This window comes from Rhodnius prolixus, unplaced genomic scaffold (assembly GCF_049639745.1).
Source record: "Rhodnius prolixus isolate KJV_2025 unplaced genomic scaffold, Rpr scaffold_12, whole genome shotgun sequence".
In the NCBI taxonomy this organism is placed as follows: Eukaryota; Metazoa; Arthropoda; class Insecta; order Hemiptera; family Reduviidae; genus Rhodnius; species Rhodnius prolixus.
In genome coordinates, this window is record NW_027411635.1 from 744,925 (window position 1) to 767,520 (window position 22,596).

The 22,596-nt window shown below is 33.2% G+C and overlaps 2 protein-coding genes across 2 annotated transcripts in view; both read right to left on the reverse strand.

Moving 5' to 3' along the window:
* Nucleotides 1-6,418, reverse strand: part of Sema1a (semaphorin 1a) — a 77,787-nt gene extending 71,369 nt beyond the window's left edge. Inside the window, exon 1 of the mRNA XM_074143634.1 lies at nt 5,766-6,418. The gene's annotated coding sequence lies outside the window, so the exon portion shown is untranslated. The remainder of the gene's footprint in view (nt 1-5,765) is intronic.
* Nucleotides 6,419-11,464: 5,046 nt separating this feature from the next.
* LOC141462051 (uncharacterized) overlaps nt 11,465-22,596 on the reverse strand; it is a 40,811-nt gene continuing 29,679 nt past the window's right edge. The window contains exons 8-10 of the mRNA XM_074143633.1: nt 14,712-14,822; nt 13,328-13,426; nt 11,465-12,954 (exon numbers count right to left, since the gene is read on the reverse strand). Of these exons, the coding sequence (XP_073999734.1) occupies nt 11,614-12,954; nt 13,328-13,426; nt 14,712-14,822 (1,551 nt within the window). The 3' untranslated portion in view covers nt 11,465-11,613. The remainder of the gene's footprint in view (nt 12,955-13,327; nt 13,427-14,711; nt 14,823-22,596) is intronic.

Consider the following 22,596-nt stretch of genomic DNA (forward strand, 5'->3'; position numbering starts at 1 on the left):
GGCGGGAAGCTTTAATCACCGTTTTCAAAGCGTTAACATATCTTTGAATTATTGTTTACTTCAAGATTCTTCTTCAAGATTGATGAACGTATTTTTAAAAACGTGCAATTGTTACTGCCAAAAGTTCAAATAAAGAACAAAGGGCCATAGATTTGAAGCCCATTGATTGAAAAAATATTTTATGAATTTTAGCTGGAAATGCTTTAAAAGAAGGACCAGAATGTTCCCAGATTTTGAACATTAAAACGTCGCAATCACACTAGGCAAATCTAATTGATCTCACAGAATGGAGTCATTATCACTTTACTCAGTGATGGCAACCTAAATTTTTAGGAACCGGTTCCATAAAGTCGAAGTGATATCTAGGAACCTATTCTTCATTTTTTAAGAGAGAAAACAAATCACTTACATAGCCTCACTTTGCATTAAAAATACCATTTTTCACTATTGTGTACACTACAGCGACACAGATTACGGCGCAGTTGCACTTTTGTACGGCTCCCGGACTTAGGCAGTCCACAGTTACAACGCTGCAGGGTATGGCGCACGATTCAAAGCTGAAGTCAGAGTAATTCATTTATTTTTAATAACCGGTTCCCTAGGGTTCCATAATTAAAAAAAAAAACGGTTCGCGCGAACCCGTAGGATGCCATCACTCACTTTACCTATCTAGCAGTTCGAAATTATTTTTATGGGGGAAAAGTGAAATATTAAAAAAATTATAAAAATCCAATTTCTTAAGTGATTCGGAATGGAATGTGTTTTATAAGATTTTTATTAATTATTTTTGTCGCAGGTAGTGCAGAACGATCCTTTTAAATATTGCCTGTTCACCTTATATGTAGCTGATAAAAAGTGAGTGGTGGCACTAACTTATCGCTGCCGTTCTTCTAGGTCTCCCGAAAAAATGTTCCCTAAAAGTGTCCCTGAAGATTTTTAGGGCTAGATTACAAAATATAAGTGGTAGTCGATGGGGGGGGGGTTCAGAAAGATAAATTGAAATTTACTGTCTAATTTACTATTTTTAATTTATCTATATCTCGAAAATAAACTTTCTTAAACTTATAAAGCTAAGGAGTACAAATTAAAGAAAATCGGAACCATTTTTAACAAAATTTCAAAAATACTGAATTCACAGCTGGTTAGAATGCTTTTCTGAGCGCGGAAGAAAGTTCTATGAATAGGTTGTTATTATAATTCCTGTTCACAAGATCGAGCGAGCATTCCAATATATATTTTCCCAAGTGCTTCGATTAAGAAGAATTGAAGACTATACTTAAGAATTTTTGCCACAGCATTCAGAATTTCATCTAACCATAACTACCTAAATAAGCAAATTAACAGTTAGCAGCTAATGAGCCAATTAACTACATAATTCAGAACTTTCCCACGAAAAAGGGCATATTTTCTCTTATCATATATTAATTAAGTAAACACTAATTGGAATAACTTTTGTAACATTTATGGGGAAGCAGAAAAGAATATTGATTTAGCCCAAGATAATGCTGCGGCCTAGGAAAAGAAATTACAAATATAGAAGTGATTGCCACAGTTAAAAAAAGGACATCAGTCCCAAATCCTCGTTATAGTTTGGTGGCCATTCAGATACCAGGCGACAACAAAAATTCTTTTGTATGAAAACAAAATGTGTTTTAAATCTCGTATCAAACAATTATGAAGTATTATTTAGAATTCGTGGCAAAACTTCTAGATAATAGCTTTTTTGCTAATTCACATTGAGAGGTGAAGTGGCTAACTGAATGATGCTGAGTTTACTATGACGTACTATACGTTGGCTCTGTCTAGATTTGTTTAAAAGCGTTTTCAGAATATCAATATTTTATCAATTTTAATTTTTTAAGGAGGATATGGGAAAAAATAAGAAACTCTGTTTAATTGTGCGTTCATTGCAGTAATTTTGTAGCACTAAGTTAATAATAAATAGTGCACACTGTACAGAAAAAGAAAGTAATAGCAGCAGATTCGGTTCAGGCACTTACAAGTAAGTTGCATTTAGTTTCGCAATGCTTGGAGGAACGCCCAGAGGCTGAGTTAAATAATTGCTGCAAAACCATCCTAAATCTTGGCTAGATTCATTGAGTTCATATGAATTTACATTCTAAATACTGTTAGTCACATTTCTCTTCCAAATCACATTAAAAATTTAAAAACAATTTTTAATTGGGGTGGACAATAAATAAACAAGCAATCTGGAAAAAGTTACTAAACCGTTATCTCAAAGTAACCTTTAAAAAAATATAAAAAATACGTGACTATATTTAAATTTTATATTCAACAACACTCAATTAACGCTTAGGAAGCTAAATCCAATCTCCCACAAGCAAGCCAATAGATACGGTTAGAAGACATGTTCATAATAAATGTTCATTCTCAAAACATCAGGGTAGAACATTTTTGAGAGTATTTCGCGCTAGGGAGTGGCTACTCTCTACTCTTCCTAGGTAGAACTTTAATAAGGAGCTAGGGAGCTTGGATAGTTATCAAGTATTGAATGATGTATTTGGGCTTGGAAAAGGAATTCGGTACCAGGAAGTGGCTCTCCCTGTCTTCTGGCTCTTCCCGGGGATTTCCCATAAATTACCTGGATATTTACCAAATGAGAGAGGATGACACCACTTTAAACCTCTAAAGATATTAATTTGGGAGTGAGGTTCAGTGGCACAAGGGAGTGGTCTTCACGAACTTCCGATTTTCCATTATCCCTAAAACTTTTAAGGAGAGCCTGGCTCCCATAATCTGTAGAAGCCATCCTCAAAGCACCTGGAGTAGACTAAAATAAAAGGCTTATTATAGGCATCAGGGAGTGGTTATTCTTTACTTCCCAGCACTTAAATAATGTTTTGAACTTACATATCCAGTTTGAATAAATACATTAATAAGTGCATTGTTAGATCCACTTATTCAATAATATCGGTGACCGAATACCTACAGCATAATGTTCTTTACTACAGCATGTTTTTTATTTCTGACACATTTCAAATTTTCATTCATCTTGAGAGCTTTGTTTTGAGGTGCCCCTCATATTGTGCCTTCCATACATTACTGAATGACTGCTCTAGAGAAAATTAAATTTTTTTCAGGAATCTATGAATAAATCTCTTAAGATAGATCAAGCAAGCTATTACGAACAGAATCAGTACAGTACTTTCATTTTTCTTGTAAATATACATAGCCCATTATCCAATATTAAATCTAAAGCGTTTGAAACAATAAAAGGAATCCACCAAGACTATTTAAGCCTTGGCGCACAGCTGTTTTATGCTACACAAGCTTGGGAACTACAGAAATCGCCTGCGCGTCTTGAGTCTCCTGGTGTTTGAAAAGGAAAAATAAAAAATCAGCAATACCATATGAAATATTTTAGAAGTTTGGTATGATGATTAACGTTTCATAAGTATAGAAAATGAAGATTAAATACAGCAGAGATGGTATCATATTTTATTCAGTCCATGACAACATTTAGTTTTGGCCGAAAGCAGAAATAAATTAAAAAAAGAATAGCTTCGGCCGGAAGAAAGTTCGGTACCTTGAAGAGAGGCTATGTATAAAGAGTAACCAGCAAGGACAAGAAAACAACTGGATTAAAAATAATAATTTTTGAGTTTACTATTAATTTGATTTGTTATACTTATTTCAAACTACCTGGCTAAACCAACAGAACCATGCATAAACTTCACTAATTTGTAGCTCTTAAAAACAGAAGTTAATGGATTTGTATAGGTTTAAATGTAACGTTAAACCTTGTCTTGCTTCGTAGTTTATGAAACATGGAGTAACACTTTCTTTTATTTATTTTATTTTAATAATTTTATTAATATTAATATTTATTTATTTATTCTATGAATATTTATTTTGGGGGGAGGGAAGCGATCACATCCTTTATACTTTCTTAAAATTTCATTAAAAACAAAAACAACTGGGAATAATAAACAAGTTTAAAATCAATGATGAACACAAGCAGATTTGATGTTAACCCATTTACTTTCTGGACAACACTATTATGCAAATAAAGTTCCCTTAAATAATAGAAAAAAATTACGTTTTTCTTTATTGAGAAAAAAAAAATTGAATAATCATAAAAAACTGAAGAAAGAATATAAAACTAAATGGGGTTTTTGAACTACATATCTTAGAAGTTATTATGACATGCAGTGAACTAGAATACTTTCTTAATTAATTTTATTTTTCACTCACAAAGATAAAGCAGAGATAATAGGATTTTAATAATTTCAGGCAATAAGGTATTAAATTAAAACAATAAATAAATGCAAAAAATTACTATTTTATTTTAATAAGAAATCAAAAAATAAAATTCAAATAAAAAAAAACAAACAAATGCAAAACAATATATTTTTTTACATACAAGACAATGAATAAGTAGTACAAATGAAGCATAGAACAGAAACTCGTGCTGACTCAACCTTACTGCTTGGGTGATCAAAGTAACTGTTTTGAAGAATTTTGAGGTTTTAAGCAAAGAAAAACGTATCTTTGAGGTCCCTGATTGAGGCAGTGACTTAAGATTACATACATTATATGTAATTAAATGGATATTCTCAGGCAGATGAGTGGACGCTAATTGTGAGAGGAAAAGGTTTCGGAGGAGGTTTTCATTAGACATTACAGAACTAATAGAGGATGATAATCACGGTTAATGTTACCAAAAACATTAATGACTAAAGAGCAGATTGAATTATCTTGATAGTTATAACCAGTTAATTATATCTTAAACAGCAACAGTCAATCTACAATACTAAGGCGTTTAATTTGTGGTGAAAATTAGGTAAAATAATTTTCTACAAAAATAAAAATATTTAAAATACAGCGTGATCAGAGTTTAGCAAGAATTCAACAAACAGATAACCAAAAAAACCGTAAAGGTCTCCTTTATTGTAGATGTTATAAACTGACGTTACCAACTATTTCGCAAACCAAATCAAACCAGAATTGCCCACTCTGAAATCCGTTTAAAATGACAAAAAATTAATGCCATCAACCGAAAAGGAATGGATAATCTACAATGGACAAATAGTACTTGACCCTTCTAGTAATTACTTTTTTTTTTATACCTTCTAACACTTTGTTTGGTAATTCTATAAAATGAATAATTACATCAAGCTTTTTATAATTTCTAGATTTTTTTTTTTATAATGGAAAAAAAAACAAGTTTCTATTTTTCGGTTCTTTTTTCGTATCAGAAACTATTATTTCCATGATTAACGGTAGTTTGAGTATCTTAATCTTCCGAGTAAGTTATGAAGGGTAGATTAGCTGTACTTATGTACATGTACGTTAGGGTATTACTTTTTTTAAGAGAGAAAATCATTTTAACAAAAGAAGGATTTCTGGAAGTACTGGAAACATCACGCTATCCCCTCACACTGCATCTGACTTTTTACCAGCGGAGAATCTACATATATCTAGTTACTTTTAAAAAGTCAGTTCTAAGTTCAATCTATATGACTCAGTGGCAGTAAGAAAAAGTTCATACCAATTTTTTTACGTACATTCAAAAAATATATCAAAAATAAAAATTTAAAAAGGCGTGCAATTCTTTTGTTTGTGAAAAAATTAGATTAAATAAATAATCAAGATAAAATTAACTAATGCAAAAATTATTTATAACCTACAATTTTTTGGATACATGCAAAATGATTTTGCTCTAAAATATAGTTGAAAAAGTTTAAAAAGAAAAATGATATTCATACAAAAATAATTCCATCTTATAAATTAATGAAACTTACTTTATTTTTTTAAGATAAGATTTTTTTTTTAATGATTCTTTTTATAAGAAATGTTTTAAAAAATGTTTTTACCACACTAGGCCACACAATTCACTAACACACTATTGGACCAATTTGAAGTAATGCCAGGATTTTTTTGGATTAAAACACTCGCGTGAAAGATATTCTAAACATATGAAGGCCCGTCTTTTTTTAACGAAAACATCAGAAAGAATTCACTTTTTACATTCCTTGGTTTTCCTGCAGATTTTTTGAGAACTGAAGATTGGTCCGTGCATTAACCCTACTTAACTCCTTTCCAACATAGTGTCTGCGTTGCAATGGAGGACTAGGCGTATTTTTTTTTTGTATCAAATTATATTTAATTTTTCCTATCTGTCTAACATTTTAGATACAAAATTCTTTATTTATTTAGCTTGACAAAAAATTAATAAACTAAATTAATTTTTTTTTTCTTAGTATTTAATTCTACAGTTTGTTCTTTTACACTTACGACTTATCTTGAAAAAAAAATTACATAATTATTTACAAGAAAAAAAAGATTCTACGTTAAATAGTGTGAAAATTTAAGAATAATGTGTGTGATATACGCAATTAATGGCAGACGGGTATAAAACTTTACTTAAGCCCCACACACAAACACACGCAACCTACCAAGACACACCAATTGACAACCTTCAGCAGTGTGTTTGAATGCGCTTGCGTGTAAAACCAAGGTTATACAAAATATTTTAAAATTGAAATTTCCCCTTAAATTAGAAATAGCAGGGTAATAAAAAATCATTGGAATTGTTAAAACACTCATAGACCTTTTATTGAAAAGAACTGTCGTTATTATAATGTGAAATAAATTTGCTTCCAGACTGAGGTGTTTTAGGTAAATTGTTTTGAAAGAAAGATATGCGGGGGCCACTACTTAGTACCTTAAATACTGATGGAAAAAGTTTAATTTCATTTATCCCGGTAATATTACTGAAGGGTATTGGTGTGTCCTGTTTCCCACGAACTGCAGCCAAAAGAGGGATATTGTAACGACTAATAGAAGAATCTCTTTTCAAGGTTTTCACCATTTTTCGCAATATCTCTCCTCTGGTCTTCAATGTGCCAAGATTCCATTCTGCTTTAGTATCCTTCTTTAGAAGAGTAGGTATACTAAATATAATAAACTTTTCTTTAAATTAAAAAAAAAACTATTTACATTTTTTTCGGCACATCGACTGCCTTGGTCATTAGAGCCCTTTCTTTAAATTATGCTAGTTTTGTTGACAGGGTTTTATAACAGGCATCTGATAATGCGACTCCTAGAAAATCTTGGTACAATTATAAATGCAACAACTCGTAAGCGCAACTGTGCAAATTATCTTTACAAACAATTTTAAACACATACCTAGATTCCATGAATCTTAAATCAATACATAATTCCTTAAAAAAACTGTGTAAATACTTAAGTCCTGCAAAACAATCATTTCATTTTCTGCATTCGACACATTTAACTTCTTATCATTTTTGAAATTAATTTTTTTTCTGTAAGGGGCGCTAGCCGCTTTAATTACATTCTTCTTTATTTAATCATTTGAGTAATTTTACTGTGCATTAATAATTTTTTAGTATTTATTAGATGTCACAGACCCAGATTCATTATAACATTTTGTTATAATAATGATAAAATGAACATTACATCTTCATAAATAAATAGGCACTATATTTTAACTCTATCTGGCTAATACGAAAGGAGATATAAACGTTTGAATTTCGAACGAATTTGAAACTACATCGAAAACATCTAAAATTTTACCTTCCATATCTCATTACCTATTATCACTAGAATACTGCAGTTTGTACAATACCGTAAAGAATACATTAAAATCTGAACAATACTAAAAGAGGTTTAATCATTGTAAGGGGCGCTTGCCAACCCGCACGGTGAGGAAACAGGAACTGGTCACTCCAACCACAATTCAATATAATTACAGATTTCGGCCATAGTATTTATTTACAATAATTTAAAATAATTTATTAACAATAACAAATAAAAAGGACAAACAAATTATCAACAAATACCCCAAAGTAAATCGGATCCTACGCTTCATCCCTTACATAAACCCACCCAGTTGAATATCTTATACAATTCTCTATCTAACCTCGCTTCTAATACACTCTAATACGTATCCCCACACATCAATAAGTTAAGTAATTCATTCATTCACCTACAAGTAACCTATTCAGTCTTTGCAACCACTGAGTCGACCATACTGGGGCTAACTAAATACCGCTATTAAATTACTACTGGGCTACAACTCACCAGCCACAAGCCAGCCGACGAACCTCTTCCACAGCAAGACCACTGGCTCCTCCGCAAGGCGGCTGGCTCCTCCGCCGGACAACCGGCTCCTCCGCTGGACAACTGGCTCCTTCGCTGGACAACTGGCTCCTCCGCCGGACAACCGGCTCCTCCGCTGGACAACTGGCCCCTCCGCAAAAAGTGTGAGAGCCTGGCCAGCCAGTAGCCCAGTTTTTATATATGACACGGCGTCGACTCAGCGGTTCCTATACCTTTCGTAATTTAATTATTGCTTTTCCTCCTTGTCCTAATTCTTATAACCCCGATTACAAAACAATTCAGAGAGTAAAATACCTAAATTAAATAAAATTTATTTTCTTGTTTTAAAAACTAAGTATCCCAATGACTTTCTACAAAATGTTATGAAAAGCTGGACCCTTACATTTCTAATACATCATAGAGTTTTGAAAACTTGTTTATAATTTCATTGAAACGATTGTCAGCGGAATGACACCTAGTTTCGAAAGCGTGTTTGTTTATTCAGAACAAGTTCTAGATGAATTAAAATTAGGTAAAAAAATGACCGAAAAAAAATAAATACATATAAATTAACTCGTGCGTTTTTACGATAAGGGATTAAAAATAAATTCTAAATAAATAAAGAAATTAAATAAATTGTGGTTATGCGTACTTTAAAAAAAAATTGAAATACTTGCGAAGCTATTGTAACCGAAATTCACTACAGGCAAACCGTAATAGACCCTTTCCATAAAGGAAGGCTTCGGAAATAGAAGTTTTTTACTTGTATTTTAACAGTTTCCATTTTAAAGATTGTGAAATTTCACTCTCATATTTAATAACTTGAGCGTATCGCCATTCCGAAAAAATTTATGAGGAAATTCAAGCCGCATCAAGTAATAAAAAATTTTGGAAATGTGTGATCCATGGAACTAACTCTAAATGTCTTTTATTTTATTATATGCATCTTGGTAATATTATGAGTTTAAAGGAACGAAATATGTAGGACTAACAGAGGAAATATAATTGTTAAGTAAGATAAGAAACGGTTAGAATTAATTTTCATCAGGGAGTATTTGCTCAAATTTTGGGCTGGTGGGTTAGTGTTTCCAGAACTGATAAATCTTAAAACCAGATAAACATACCTATCGTAACGACGATAGATTAAGTGAACTCCCTGACATACAAGTATTCCCTTCAATCGAATTGATTCGTAAAAAATAAAATTACTTTGACACATAAAAAAAAAGACTAAAACTTTGTAGTGTAATATTTAATGAGCAGAGGATTAGACAGGGTGCAAAATATTAATTACCTATCCTGTGACGCTTCGGTACTACAAGCACCTGAGCCACCTTCACAATTTTTTTTTGCCATCCCGATCAATTTCGGGCTTTCTTTCTCCAATTTCTGATTCCCATTTCCTTTACAATCCCATCTGTCCACGTTTTTCTAGGGCGCCCTCTTGTATGCCTCCCTTTAGGTTTGCCCTCCAAGAGTTTTTACGGGATTCGCAGATCAGTCACTCTCACAACGTGTCCCACCAACCTTATTTGGTTTTTCTTAATGAATGAAACCCGATCTGGTTCCTGAAAAAGTTCTCGGAATTTTTCGTTTTTCCTTATTCTGCATACTCCTTCCTCACAGTCAGGGCCATATAGCCTTCTGTTTACCTTTCTTTCTCAAAAATTGAGCAATTGCACATTTTTCTTTGTACGTACCCAGCCATATGTGACAACTGGTCTTATGATTGTTTTGTACAACAGGACCTTACCGCTGTGGCTTAAGCTTCTAAAATTCATGGTTTCTTGAGAGCCAAAAAATATGTATTGCCTGCGTCACCCGTGCTTTAATTTCTTGAGTTAAATCACTGTTCTTGGTCACCAGTGCTCCCAAATACTTGAAGTCGCTTACCGTTCTGAAGACGTGATCACCTAATTTTACAGTGGCGTCTGCTCTCCTATGAAAATTTCTTGAAGTCTTAATAAATGTGAAACTCAATTTCAAATATTTACTTCTCCTCCTTCAGTAGATGTTGAAACTGTTGATGAAATTTTACAATTAGAACTCATCGAAATTCAGGGCGATTCTGTTTTGAAACAAAAATTCACGGAAGATGGAGTACCAAAATTGTATAACTAACATATTTATCAATCAACCATTTCCCAACATTCTCTTCCTAGGAGCTACTTACATCTTACTGTCCGGTGATGCAGTGTTGTCTGTAATGATGGAACACTGTCCGGCCGCAGTTCATTGAAAAAAGTTCCAGGCGCCAATAACCTCAAATGTTAAATAAAAAAATAAAATAAAAAAATTGACATATTCTGTAGCAATAGCTAAAGAAGTAAGGTGTGCCCTTTCAATTTAGCTGCCAAATTGCAGCAGGGTAGGGAAACAGGAATCGTCCGTCAACTACTCTATCTCTACTCTCAAATCGAGAATAATGCACTTCAACAGAAACTCTTGCTTTCAGAATTGCAAGTCAAAATAATTATTTAAAAAAAAAAACTTCCAATATAAACATTTCAATAGAATGAAATTATTTGACCGAAAATTACGTGGGAAAAACATTAATCTGATTAAAGAAGAAGCACAAATAGAAACAATCTTATGGGGAGCTATCATTTTTTCTATGAAGTGCCAGAAAATGAAGTGGTTTGGTCATTTCTAATACATTAATAGAAAAGTAAATAGTGGCGAAAGTATTTTAGGTAACTTTATTATTCAGCAAAGAAGCTCTTAAACAGGGTAAGAGCAGATATGAGCAGAAAAGGATTAAGCGTCCGTTTAACCACTGGTAGTGGTCAATGGTCTACCCGGTTTAAGCTGGAAGACTGTCTGTCCCGTAGCGACAAAAAAAGAAGATGCTGAAATCACACAAATGAGGAAATCCAGGTAAAATAAACTCAGAATATTTTTTGTTTTAAAAAAATACAAGTAACCAGAAATTCCTTTATTTTATAAATAATGAAACTTCTGTGTAATATACATATTTTAAAAAATTAAACTGTCTATTAAAATTAAAAGCTATAATCAATTATGAAAATACACTATATGTATAAAATACGAGTTTAATGTGTATTTAATAATATAATAATATTACATTTGCTTTTTTGACAATAGAATTCCTTTTTTAAAAAAACTATAGTTATCAGCAGCATAATGCAGTGATATCGCTAAGAAAAATTTACCGGACGGACTTAATGTTAAGGCATGTAGTCATGCAGATTATTGATAGATCAGACAACCTATTAGAACTTTGCATCTCGTTTGTTTTTGAGGTGTGTGACATTTTTTTTAACCATAATGTTTTCCTTAGCCTTTTATGATTTCAGTAAAAAATTGTTATCCTTCTTTTATGAAAAGAATACAGTTTAATTTCTATTGAACAAATTTTGTCCTCTATACTTGAAGAAAAAGGTTTAAAACAAAATACTCCTTTAATTTTAATTGTGACTAAATAAAAAAAAATTGAACAATAAGTTAAAAGGAACACAAGGTTTCGCTACTCTCTAACAGATATGGATTTCAAAAAGTTCTTCGATATTAATTTGTTAAGTTTGGGAAATCTTTTAAAATATAAACAGGTTTCGACGAATTGTTCGCCCTAACACTAGGCACAGCAAGTTTATAGGTATTATCTTTAGCTACTATCAAAGTTGTTGGCAACTTAGGTAAAATGGGTGGCAATGGTGGGCAAACGTTGCTGGCTATAGTCGGCATATTTCTCTTATTTCTTGGTTCGCTAGCAGTAGATTGTTGGTTTGCACTTGGAATTTTAATTAAGTTAGAAGTTGTACTTATCGCTGCTGGCGCAGTTGGAGGAGTAAAAGTAGCTTTCCTTACTACTGGTTTCTCCGTAACTTTTCCTTGACTGCTAGTTGGTCTAACTGGAAAAAGAAACCTTGGACGCATTACCCTAGGTTGTAAATTTCTTGGCAGTATTGGGCTGTACGTAGGAACTGGTCCAGGCGTAACTCTTTTTACCAGCGGAATGGGATGACCACCTAACATTGCTGGCAATTGTAACACGGGCTTTGTAGTATTTGTTGGAGTGGACTTCGCACTCAAACCACTAGGTCCTGCTGAGTTTACATCCTGTGACTTGACAATTCTATGAACGCCGGATGTGGCTGGTACATCCACAGTACTTGCACTTTGCTTGCAAAGGAGTAAACTTCCTGCTGGTAAATTCGTGGAAGGGTTTATCTGTAATTGTTTTGATAAAATTTTATTGGCACTTAACATAGGAGCTAGTAAGAGATTTTGAGTTTTATTCGGCTGAATCTGTTGGCTTTTAGCTGATTGAGTTTTTAATTTTTTTGGGAGAACATTATGCCAACTTTGACTATACTTGTTTGGTGCATTAGTATTGTTTGTTATCAATCCTGGTACAGTTACATTTGGTACAGTTTGTACTTCACATAGGTGTAATGGTGTGTTATTCAATTGATTACTACCATACTGTTTCGGTAGATTGCTTATAAACAGATTAGAGGATGTGCCTATAGTTGGTTTAGTTTTAGGAAAGTTTATGATTAATGCAGGCACATTCACTGTATGTTCATTTACTATAGGTTTTACATTCACTATATTCAATTCATTGGATGATTTCACTTGACTCATCTCGCTCGTATCGTGGCGTGTCTTCTTAGCCGGTTTCAAAAATGATTTAGTTTGATAAGGTCGTTTTATATTCAAACTGTTTGGTTTTGTATTTATTAATGTAGTTGGATTACTCTTTGATGTAGTCTGTTTATTCTTCGACGTAGTATCTTTTATCTTTAATAAATTCAGTTTCTTTTTTGAAGCTGATTTATTTTGGATGAAATTCTCATATGGTTCACTCGGCATACTTCGAAAATCGAAGAAGTTTTTAGGTTTTACCTACAACAGTAAAAAAAAAAGTGTAAACGTTCACTGTTTTCTTAGAAACACCAAAAAAATCCTTTTTAAAGGAAAAATAAACATAAAAATGATAGCCACTTGAGTAGGAACAGTTTATGCAGTCTCAAGAAAGCGAGAGTTTCAGAGTTGACGGATTCAACCGGAAACCTGTATCGAAAGTGAAATGGTACCAACACAGATTACCATTAGCTTTCTGTAATTTTTCATATTTGAGATATTCTGTTCACTAATACCATATACTTACCGTCCGTAAAAAGGAGTCATCAAAACAAATATTTTCGGTGAAAAGTTTAATTTCAAATATTTTTAAGAGAAATAAAAAAAAAGTTAAATAGAGATTATATTTTCTAACCTTGGTTACATTATTTTTGATACTGTGTTTTCTAACTGCTGCAGCCGTTCTTCCAGTTCGGTTTGCCGCTCGTTTTTCACTTCCGAACACTTCTTTTTCCTGTAATGAAACACAAGAACAGCTTCACAGATAGCGGGGTGACCAGGTAAGTATAACATAAGACTGAGTATTTATTAAATGTTATTTAAAAACAAGTTAAATGTTATTTAAATAACATTAAGCCAAAACTGAATAAGCGAATGTTGAATTTCCCGCAAAAAAAAAAGGAATGAACACAAACAAGTTTCACTTACAGCAATTATTAAAATACAATTGACATTTTTTGCTAATAATGTGTCCTATTAAACGTATTTATTTATCTTTATCTAACTAAATAGAGGGCTATAAAATGCACTTACGAGCAAGTATCTATAACTTACATAGTTATGTGTTATTACACAATTCACCTTCTAGTAGAACCACCTTATACGAAATTTAAAGTTTAGAGTTTCTTTCTAATCACCCTAAGACCCCAAAACAAATTTAGCAGCCACATTTAATACATAGTGTTGGAGACATTTTCGGGAATTTAAAATTATTAAATTGAACAGAAAAACCAGAAAAATATTAGCAATGTTGCCCTTATGAATTTTAGAAGCCACATTAAAACTGTCCGCTAGGACAGTTGGATATGAGTTGATCGTCAAAAACTGCACGAAAAAGCGTAACGTTGAAAAAACCCCAACTTTGACAATTTTTTTCTCTTTTTCTCTAAAAGATAAAATTCCCAAATTTTCTTTAGAATATTGTGCAAATCCTTCTTTATAACTGTATTTTTTTTGTAACAACATAGATTAAATAGATTTCGAGAAATATTAAATACATAGTGCTGTAGACATTTTCGAGAATTTAAAATTATTAAATTAAAAAGAAAATTCAGAGAAATATTAGCAATGTTGCACTTCTGAATAGCAGTTACTTTTTTCAGAAGAAATCTGACATACTGTATTAGTGTTTTAGAAAGATGGTCAAATTTGTGGAGTTCTGAAAAAGCCCTATACAATGGCTTAAATGGGATAAGTTTTAAAAAAGTGACGTAGATAAATATATGAAGTTAACAAAAAAATTATGAAAACTATTTTATAAAAAATACTGAAAAATTGCTTTATAATGAAAACTATTTCGGCCAGGACCATAAAACAACAATATGACTAAAACTGAACTCAATTTGGAGCTTTTATTTTTTTTAGATATTATTTGCAAACTAACAGCAGACACGGACCACCACTTAAAACATTGTTTCCAAAGAATTTATTCTTAGTGAAGAATCAATTTCAGATAATTTGACAAGAGTTCAGTACTTCCTTATCCAAGAAGAAGTAGAAGATAAAAACCAAAAGCTTACCTCGTAATGATTCAATGACCACACCTCGGCGATCTTCAAGTCTGAATCGCCTGAGTCCCCTTGCAGATTGTCGTTTTCATTAGGTAATTTTTCTATTTCTACTTGACTACACTGAAAATTAATGAAACAAAAATGAACAATCGCCAACCACTACTGAACTCATCGAAAACATTCCAAACTAAAGGGGTTATATTTAAATATGAAGACCAATTACAGTTGCTGAAATTACGTGTAACGTGTGAAATTAAAGAGAAAAAGTTAGATATCAGGATACTGCCTGCCCTTATTTTAAAACATAAAAGAGGCTAATAAACTTAAGTAAAAACGAAACGACAACCATTATTAAACAATGATATTGACAAAGCTTTAAGGGAAGTTTTTCCGGGTCAAATCAAAGCATCAAGATTCTGCATTTGTAGTAAATCTGTCTAAAGGACCGTAAACTGGTCAGTCATCTCTCTGATGGCGCTAGCAAAATAGGTACCAGCCAACTTCTCCTTTTAAAAAAATGTATTGTGTACACTTACACGACTTTCTCTTACTACACATCTCGAGGTTGTGAGTTATAAAATTGCACTTAAAAAAAAAAAAAAAAGGTTGTTAAGGTATATTCACATTATTTTCTTTTTCAACAGTGTAGTTGTGTGTGAAATTGTAATTTGGAGTAAATACAAACTATATGAATTTTTGTTTATAAAAATAGTACTTGTTTAATATATTTCACAACATTTTCTCAAATATTTCAGAGATCATTTTTTTTTTTAAAGCGCAATTTGTAACCTTTGACTTCCTTATTTTAAGACTATCTACTTTAAAAATTGACTACTGGTCCATCTAAAAGAGTTTTCAATGAATTAAACAACTTGATAAGTAACACTCTTGAGTGCTCGTCAACACGTTTTCTTGCAAAACAAACGTAATTTCTCATACGAAGATAAAAGGAAACCTGGAAAATGATATACCGTTTGAAAAACCATTAAACAAGGAAACTTTTATAAAAAGTGCCAGCACCTAGGTCGGATAATGATCACGTAAGGGCCTAATGAGTTTTCTTAAAAATTTCGATTACTTTTATTTTTTCAGCATTCGGAGGAGGATTGAGGCTGTTAGGAGAATAACTTATGCTTCGAAATGTTATCGATTTATAGAAAATTTATCTGTCTTTCTAACCGTACCATCAGAATTGAATTCGGACTAAAACTATCTGAGTAATAACATTTTTATTGGGGAAAAAGTAATGATTTTAGAAAAATCATAAAAGTTGTCTTGAAAGAGTCTAAAGCATAAAGAAAATCGTGGGTGCTATTTTGGTTAAAATCTAAAAATAAAAAAAATCCTTATATCACGGTACCATTTCCGGATAATGAAGTTTCTTTGAGAAGAGATTTCATCCTCCTTAATGGTGTGCAAGTGATAGGACCGTATAAAACGACGAAATAACACTTTATAGATAAGCTTGACGTTTCCCCTGAAAAAAATTCCTGCAAAAATGTTACATATTAATTTTGTAGATCTATGTTACTGCAATATGTGAACAAAAGTCAAAGAAACTAGATGGAGCCGTTAAAAAAGAGAGAGATTGTTTAATCTCACAAGTCACAATCGGATCCCCTGTTAGGATCAAAACGAAATATAACGTTTCAGTATTCAGTGATATTCAGTTCCGAGAGATATTTAGTAAACACTCACACAGACCATTTTCCAAAAAAAAAAAAAAAAATCTGACTTAGAGAAACTCAAAACAGATATTTTCGGTAAACATTAAATTTCAAAAATTTGGAATGATGATCGCAATACTTTCCGTATCTGGAGCATAGTTGACAAGTGTTGAGTGAGTTACTGACCGAAATAAATGATACCAGTGGTTCACAGTTTTGACTTAGCTCCTTCATTGGACTACCATTTGTTTCCTGTTCCGTAGTGTGTTTTCTCTGCGCAAGAATAATTAATACCAAGGTGAATTGAAGCATGAGTTTTTGGAATGCAGAACCAAGAAAGGAAGATGTCTATCTATCTGCAAGGGATTTTATAGGAGATGGGTATGTAATACTACCACGTATTGGCCTACCTAAATGGCTCATTACGCAAGGATACCTTTGGTATGTCAGCTGTGGAATCCGATTCCTCTCCGTCCAATGGAAGTGACCACTTCTATCCAAACCAGCGCAATACGCACGTCTGTCACCTAATCTTCTTTATAAAATTATTTTGGTTCTCTAGGCTTTCTTGTGCGATCATGCAGTCCTCACGAGTAGATCCGATGAAAGCGTGCAGAAAGGTCCTTCCTCAGCCTTTATCAGCTGCAGTTTCGGCATTACATAATACATGAATGAAAAATGATTCCGTGGAAATTATGAAAGATAAGGCAAAATCAAATTATTAACTCTTTTATAAAGTTTTGGAAAATATGAAAAAACAGAAAGAGTGCCCAATGAAATATGTAAAAGATAAGGAAGGAAAAATCAGAAATCCTTATCAGATACTGGAAAAATCGAAAGAATATTTCAAGAAGCTGCTTGCTGGGAAGAATTTGACCGGGGGCGAAGGAATGTTATGAAGAAAGAAGAGAATGACAGTGGGATAGAGGAGGTTTGGGTTGAAGAGGATGACCCCATCGAAAAAGAGGAAATGTGGGATGCTCCGGCGAAAATGAAGCTGGGGAAGTCAGCAGCGTATGACGGGACTTCCGAAATGTTAAGCTAATTGGGAGGAAGATCTACTGTTCAAAGTGAAACTGGCTTGGTTTCACAAGAAAATTTCCAGGGACTGGGGAGAGTCCATCATTGTCCCAATTAAAAAAAAAGTAACACCAGGGAATGCACCAATCATAAGGGATCTTCCCTTTCCTGGAATATATCTGAAATATAAATATACCTAAACTAATTCTTACGTCATAGGGCCGGATATCTCGTTGAATCAATGGTTAATGTACTTCAGTGATATGTATAGTCCACCCTTGCTTGCAAATCGCATACATTTCTGCCCACCTTTTATAACTAATGAGTCTTTGGACGCTCCGTTTACTTATTCAGAATTAAAAGAAGTTTTGGATTTAGTTAAATGTGATAAAGCACCAGGCACAGATCGAATCCCATATGAATTTTATAAATATGCCCCAAAGAATTTTTTAAATGTTTTCCTGAATTTTTATAACAACATTTTAGAGAAGGGTGATATTTCAAAGCGTTTTAACGAAACCATATTTCCGTTACATAAGAAGGGCAACACTAATTGTGTAGAAAATTACTGGGGGATCTCTTTTGAAAACACCGTCGGGAAAATATTTTCCGGGTTAGTTTTACAAAGATTAAACCAGTGGTTCACAGAAAATGATATTTTAAAAGAATTTCAGGCGGGTTTCCGCCGTAATTATTCAACAATAGATAATGTGTTTACATTAATTTCTCTCGTAAAAATCAATTTAAGCGTCAAAAGGCAAAAATTGTACGCCTTTTTTGTCGACTTCAGCGCGGCATTCGATCGAATTAATCGACATGGACTAATTTATAAATTATATAGTACTGGGCTCTCTTATAAAATAATTAAGCTTATTTTTGGCCTTGATAATGATACTTATGGCAGGGTATGCTTGTAGGGAAGGTTTGTCAGACTCATTTAAAATCGCGATGGGAGTTAAACAGGGTGCACTTTTGAGTCCTCTTCTGTTTTCTGTATTTATTAATGATCTGGAGGAGTATTTAGATGGGGGAGTGAATATTGGTGCATCTAATGTAAAACTTTTAGCCTATGCCGATGACATTGTCTTGCTTGCATCGTCGCCCATTTCACTACAAAAGATGATAAATTCATTGCACAGTTATTGTAATACTTGGAATTTGGTTGTTAACCTTGCAAAATCAAAAATAATTGTTTTTAGAAACGGCGGTAAAATCCCTTCAAATAACAAGTGGTGGTGCTGAACAAATTGAAATTGTAAATAATTATAAATATCTTGGAATAAATATCACGCCAACCCTTTGTCTGAATAATCACTTTAAAAATAAATTAAAAAGTACAAAGTCGTGTCTAAATTCCGTTTGGAAAAATTTTATTTTAAACAAAGATATTGGTCTTAAAAGTATATTACAATTATTCAATTCTATATCTAGAGCACTATCTGCTATGGGGCTCAAGTCTGGGGGGGCCAAAAATTTAATGATGTGGAAAAATTATTAGTATTCTTTATTAAGAAAGTCTTTAAATTGCCTGTAAATACTCCACCATAAATTATTTATTATATCTCGAGACAAAGCTTTGCCCATTATTTACTTTTACTCTTAATTTACATCATAAATATATTTTAAAAGTACTGGAAATGCCCGACTTCAGATATCCGAAAATTCTTGCCCAGTTTGCTATCAGAAAAGATTTATATTGGTTCAAGATTCAAAATGAACTGTTTCATTCGCATGGAATTCGATTTGATGTGGGAGGATGAGGCCTTTGCACTTTGGGTACTGGAAGCTGCAATCCATTGAACTTTCCGCGACCTTGACAAGACGACCTTGCGTTAATGGCGGCTAGCAAAGAGATGCTCTAAGACAGTTTGAAAGAATGGCCAGAGGAGCTTTCGAAACGGAACATGGTTATCAGCACCGGGAAAGCATTGGTTTCAAGGATGGAGAAGAGGAGGCGGATTTCAGTTAATGGCAAGGCGATATAACAGGTTCTCAGTTTCAAGTACTTTGCGGTGATGCTCAGTGACAGCTGAAGGTTAAAAGAAGAAATGAATGCTAGAGTGGCCGCAGCGGGAAAGCTGTTCTTCAGTATTAATAAAAAGTTCCTTAGTAAACGAGAAGTGACAAAGGAAACAAAACTGTCAAAGTACTACTTCACTTTTGTGCCTGAGCTTACTTACGGTAGCGAAACATGATCGTTAATCTGTTCGTAGCCGTCTACAGGCTACGGAGATGAGGTTTCTTCGGAAAATTGAAGGCAATATTAGAAGAGACCGTATCTGAAACAATACGATCGATCAGAACCACATTAAAATGTGAACCGTTCGCTCAATTAATTGAGGTGAGGTGGTTCGGGCATGTAAGCAGGAAGACGATGGAGACTAGAATCTCTGGTAGGAGACCCAGGAGAAGGATTAGTTGGTTGGACAATGTTAAGAGAGGAATCTACAGACGAGGATTAGGATGGTCAGAGTCCAAGAAGTTGTCGTTGGATAGAGATAGATGGCATTCTTTCAGTCAAACCTCCACAGCGCAAGGTAGCTGAGGTGGAAACTAACTAAGTAACCTCATTTCCTCAAGATAGGATGAATCCCAAGTGTACTAACACGGAGGCACATGAAAAATTCTGTGTTCCCACGCTAACATTTACGACCTTTCGGTTTTTTCATTATTTTGTTTTGTCTCGAGTGTCATGGCAACCAAAATAATTAATATTAAAAAAATAATTCACCTCTAAAAAAAAAATAGTTATTTTATGTGAATCAAGAAATACACTGAAGTAAAAAGTAAAACAAATGAACATTTAACGGTCGCTATTGTAGGGAAAAGCATAAAAATAATCACTCTTGCACATTAAAATGAGCAGCAACAGAGAAAAAGCAGTAACGCAGTGAGCCCAAGACGTATTGGACGAATATCAAGAAAATTTAACTGAGGAGAGTGCCAACACTATCTACCTTTAACTAATTAAAAAATAAAAATAAAAAAACCAGCATTTTGGACTAATTTTCCCAATTTTCCAAGGCTATCTAGTACCAGAACAGAAGAAGTACAGATCCACTAATACCAACCCAAATAAACTCTAACTTGTACTTAACGCTGAACTAAACGAACAGTAAATCTACAGCAATTTTTAGAATGAGTTCGCGGATAACTATCAGACAGTAATTTAGATAGTATATCAAACATCAGACTTCTGCAAGGAGACACCCAACAAACTTTCAGACAATACATACACTATCGCTAGAGTACCTCAGCAACAAAAAAACGTACTGGAGAGAGTTGCCAGACTACAACGGAAACATACTCTTGACTGTATCGGGCAACTTGTACATAATTATTTCAGCACCAAACAAACCCACATTCTACGCCACCTAGCAACTACCAATCCGACATACTCGACATTGTATTGCTACAAAACATTAACACATCAATATTTCTGGACTCAATCTGCGAACTAGAATCTGACCGCCTACCTTACTGGGCATATTACATTTTCGCACTTACAAAAAATTGAACAAACGACAAAACTACTCAAAAGACAGGTAGAGTCTGAAACCTTAAAACATGATACGAATAAACTACTATCAATACCAACCCATTACGGAGACTCTGACAATATCGATACATCACTTACAATTGTTTACAAAGACCATTTACACAGCAATAAACGAAGCCACGTACAAAAAACGGGATAACACTTCCCACACACAACTGACTGCCCAGATAGAACTAGTTTTTTTATTTATCTACAGTTAAAATTGGTTAATTTATACACTGGGTCATTCCATGTCAAATCAACACAAAAAAAGACCATTTTTGACCTCACCATCTCGGTTTTTTCTTAAAATTTGGCACATGTGTACTATTGGTATAGACTTGGAAAAATATGAAATTTTACTGTGATATGTCAACTGGTTTATGAGTTACAGGGCTGTAAAGTTGCCAAAAATGGGCTGAAAAACAGGGAACCCCATGTTTTTGAATTACTGTAGAAGCTTTCCTAATTGAGCTACAGACTTGGGATTGGTGTCATTTTATAGCATATATAATGCCCTTTCCTGTGATGTGCGACACCATATGGGTAGGATAAATAAAGTTTGTTAAATTTAAATTTAAAATTTTTTAAAAAGTACATATTTTAAAATTTTAAAATTAATTCTATAAATAGCTAGTAGTGTTACGAATCACTGGGCAAAATATTAATTTGGGACGACAATGGCTTCATTGTTGAAAAAATTTAAGACTAAAGCTCCTTTTCATGGAAAATATATTTTAATAAAATTAAAGTAATAAATAAATTGAAAATAGTAATAATGAATCAATGAATCATAATTAATAATTATTAAGATTTAAAATATTGATTTTGAAATCATTTTTAGAATTAATAATTATGATTACAGTAACTAATCAAATTAATTATAATATATTATTTTAATGAAATTATGCAGTTAATCAAATCATACAAAAATAATTCAATTTAATACGTTTGTTTAAGAACAGTCATCTTTGGCTGAGATAACAGCCTCTTTAAGTTGGTTTACGTCGGCAAAGGGCCTTGTGATGGCGTAGGGGGTTCGGTAAAGAGACTGGCAGCTCGTGCCAGTTTGCAACGACTCTATGAAAATCAAATCCAAACTTCACTACAACTTCTTGAGAGGGCAGTAGAAAACATCACCAACATAGACTTTGCATATTCAACCCAGGAAGACTATGTTGAATCTGAGTGTTTTTTAAAAAATCGGTTTGCTCAAGCATTGGCTATTAAAGGAACACAGCAATACCATGCTTTCATTCCCAGAAGTAAATCCAAAATATTGGTTAAAAACTTTTCTATGAACTCAGAAGCTTGCGAACTGGAAGTTTCAAAATTCCCTGATAAACTAAAATTAGCCGAAGTATCAGGTTATATCAGTGTAGTCTACAAAGAAACTGGTGGCTTGGATATGTTTTAGAGAAAAATGAAGAACTTGATGAAGTAAAAGTAACTTTTCTTCATCCAGCTGGACCCTCTAAATCATCTCGCATCCAAGAAATGCCGATATTCTTTGGGTCTCAGTAGTGGATGTTTTGATAAAAATTGATCTTGTGACTCTGACTGGAAGAACTTACATATGTCCTACTAGAAAGTGATGCATGTCAAACAAATGAAGCCTTTTCAAGCTTAAAATAATAAAGAGATCCTATTACTTAACAGTATGTTTTAC